This window comes from Malus domestica, chromosome 08 (genome assembly GCF_042453785.1).
Source record: "Malus domestica chromosome 08, GDT2T_hap1".
Lineage (NCBI taxonomy): Eukaryota > Viridiplantae > Streptophyta > Magnoliopsida > Rosales > Rosaceae > Malus > Malus domestica.
In genome coordinates, this window is record NC_091668.1 from 27,957,038 (window position 1) to 27,959,400 (window position 2,363).

At 35.5% G+C, this 2,363-nt stretch overlaps 1 protein-coding gene across 1 annotated transcript; it reads left to right on the top strand.

Moving 5' to 3' along the window:
• Positions 1-1,456: 1,456 nt before the first annotated feature.
• Positions 1,457-1,916, top strand: LOC103420012 (agamous-like MADS-box protein AGL80). The gene is made up of 2 exons (XM_070826420.1): positions 1,457-1,531; positions 1,620-1,916. Exons 1-2 carry the CDS (start codon positions 1,457-1,459, stop codon positions 1,914-1,916), a joined length of 372 nt encoding a protein of 123 aa, XP_070682521.1.
• The last annotated feature ends 447 nt before the right edge of the window (positions 1,917-2,363 follow it).

A 2,363-nucleotide genomic window follows, 5' to 3' on the forward strand; every position in this document is an offset into this window, starting at 1 on the left:
TTATGTTTGTAATGTCGGATTTAATAGTTGTTATGACGGATGAGTTTTTGTATATTAAGTGGAACGTTAGATGTACAATATTTGTGTATTTTGGCACTATTTTTCTTGTTAATTATTTTCATTAATGATTATTTTGGCCTTGGAATTTATTATTATAATTATATAAAGCAGCCTCTCCATAAATGGGGGTAAGGCTAGCCGACATTCACCTCTTCCAGACCCTGCGTAAAGCGGGAGCCTTGTGCACTGGGTATGACCTTTTTTTACAATTAATTGAAGACGAATGCAGTTTGTCGGTTTTTTTTATTATTATTAACAAAGGTGGTGTCGATTAAGACCGTTATTAGTTTGCATATTTTATTTATTTAATTGTTATTTGACGTCGGTTTATGGGATATTAAATTGATTTAATTTTATTTCGGTGTCGTTTAAAAGTGACAGTAGGATGGATATTTTACAATTAAATTGCTAATGAACGTCGCCTTAAAGCGACGTAACGTGTACGTATACGTATACGTCGCTTTAAACCGACGTGAATTTTAGTGTCGCTTTAAAGCGACGCTGTTTAGTGGCGGTTTAAGCCAAGAAACCGACGCTAAAGCCCTTTCGTGATGCTAGCAATAGTGTTGCTTTGATAATGCGACATTACATTGTTTTATGTCGGAATTTTGCCAAATTTCCGACAGAAATCGGATTTCTCGTTGGTTTTTGCTCCGACGGTGATAGCATATATTGTAGTAGTGTGTATTCACATTCTCTATTTACTTTGGACTTTTAACTGAACTCTTTGATGGTATAAATTCACCATATCTTCACTTCACCAATTCACCATGTCATCTAGTCCCTCAATGAAGTAAGTTATAGTGGTTGCTAGGTAACAAGCAAAACAAAAGGAACTTCAATGCCCTTTTTACGTTGAAGCTTCAACGTTTATTTTTGTTCAAAGATTCAATGTCTTTTTTAGCCAGCAATCTAATTTTCATTTATTTATAATTATTTTATAATTTTATCGGATTTTTAGGATGCAAAACCAGCATGTAAGACTCGTATGGTTTCTGTTTAAAATATAAAACAGAACTCCTCTAAACATGGTTAAAGTTTTGCAGTGGAAAACAACACTATAAATAATTCCAGACATGAAGGTATCGTATATTCTAAAAATGCACTAGGTCAGGCAAATAATTTTAGCCGTATGTTGAATATCATTTGAGAAGGTTGTTTATTCTTAAATGAAATACAAACTTCATTGTCCGACTGAATTCGGTTGACAAACTAAATGCTGAAGATCTTATTTAGAAATCCTATTCAATCATATACCATACTTACTCTTTTCCTGACCAATTATAGGTGATACCTATATCCGTGAAGGCTACAGTTAAGAGCAAGAATTACGAAGGTTGACTCCTTGTATGCAGGACCCGAAGGTCTTCCCTTTATAACCATCTCCAATGCAACCATGGCTAAAAATAGGACAAAGCGTGAATTGATTTCTCATGAACCAAGCAGGAGAGCAACCTTCAAAAAGAGGAAGGCAAGTTTCTTCAGGAAGCTGAGCGAGATCACTAACTTTATGCGGGGTCATTGCATGCACTGTTATTTACAATCCTTCTGATACCAAGGTGGACGTGTGGCCTTCTCCACAGGAAGCATTTTATTTACTCGAAAAATTCAAGAATTTACCTGAAGAAAGGCAAGGTAAGTTCATGGTGGATCAAGAATCCTTTCTCAAGAGCAATATATCCAAGCTGAACAGAAAATTGGAAAGAGCAAGATTTAAGAATCAAGAACTTGAGGAGAAGCTACTTTTGATTGAATACCTTGAAGGTAAGAATGTTCTTGATCCTGGTTGTCTTGAAAGTTTGATCGGACTTGATCAGCAATTGGATAAAAGAATTGATTTCATTACTAAGAATTGAACGTTCGAATCCTTTCGTTTGCAACCTCTTGTGTGGAATGTGGGCTCTCTAGTGGGTAATGGTGAGAGGCTGATGAAGAAGGGAGAGTGGTAGGATATGGAAAATTGTAACTAAGCAACGAGACGCTTTCAACCTGAATTTTCTTTAGAACCTTCGTCAATAATGTCAATTCCGCATAAAGTTTGGAAGAAAAACCAAAGGAGAATAAGAAATGTAGGGTTGCTTGACGAGTTAACTATTTGGTATTTAGTTTTTAGTTTTCACTTTTTGGTTAGATATGAAAAGCAAATACGAGGGAGAAATGAGAGATGAACAAAGGAATATATGATGAGGTGTGGGAAGGTTGCGGAAACCTTGGGATTGAAATTTTGATCAAGTATTTTGGTTTAGTAACCCTCAATTGTCTGTTGCTCAAATTTTGTAGGAACTAAGGATCATGATCCTTAT

Excerpts from the sequence above, each read along its gene's own strand:
- LOC103420012 (XM_070826420.1), top strand. The coding sequence starts at position 1,457 with ATGGCTAAAAATAGGACAAAGCGTGAATTGATTTCTCATGAACCAAGC. Across the intron at positions 1,532-1,619 it reads CAACCTTCAAAAAGAGGAAG|GTGGACGTGTGGCCTTCTCC; the intron begins GCAAGTTTCTTC and ends TCTGATACCAAG.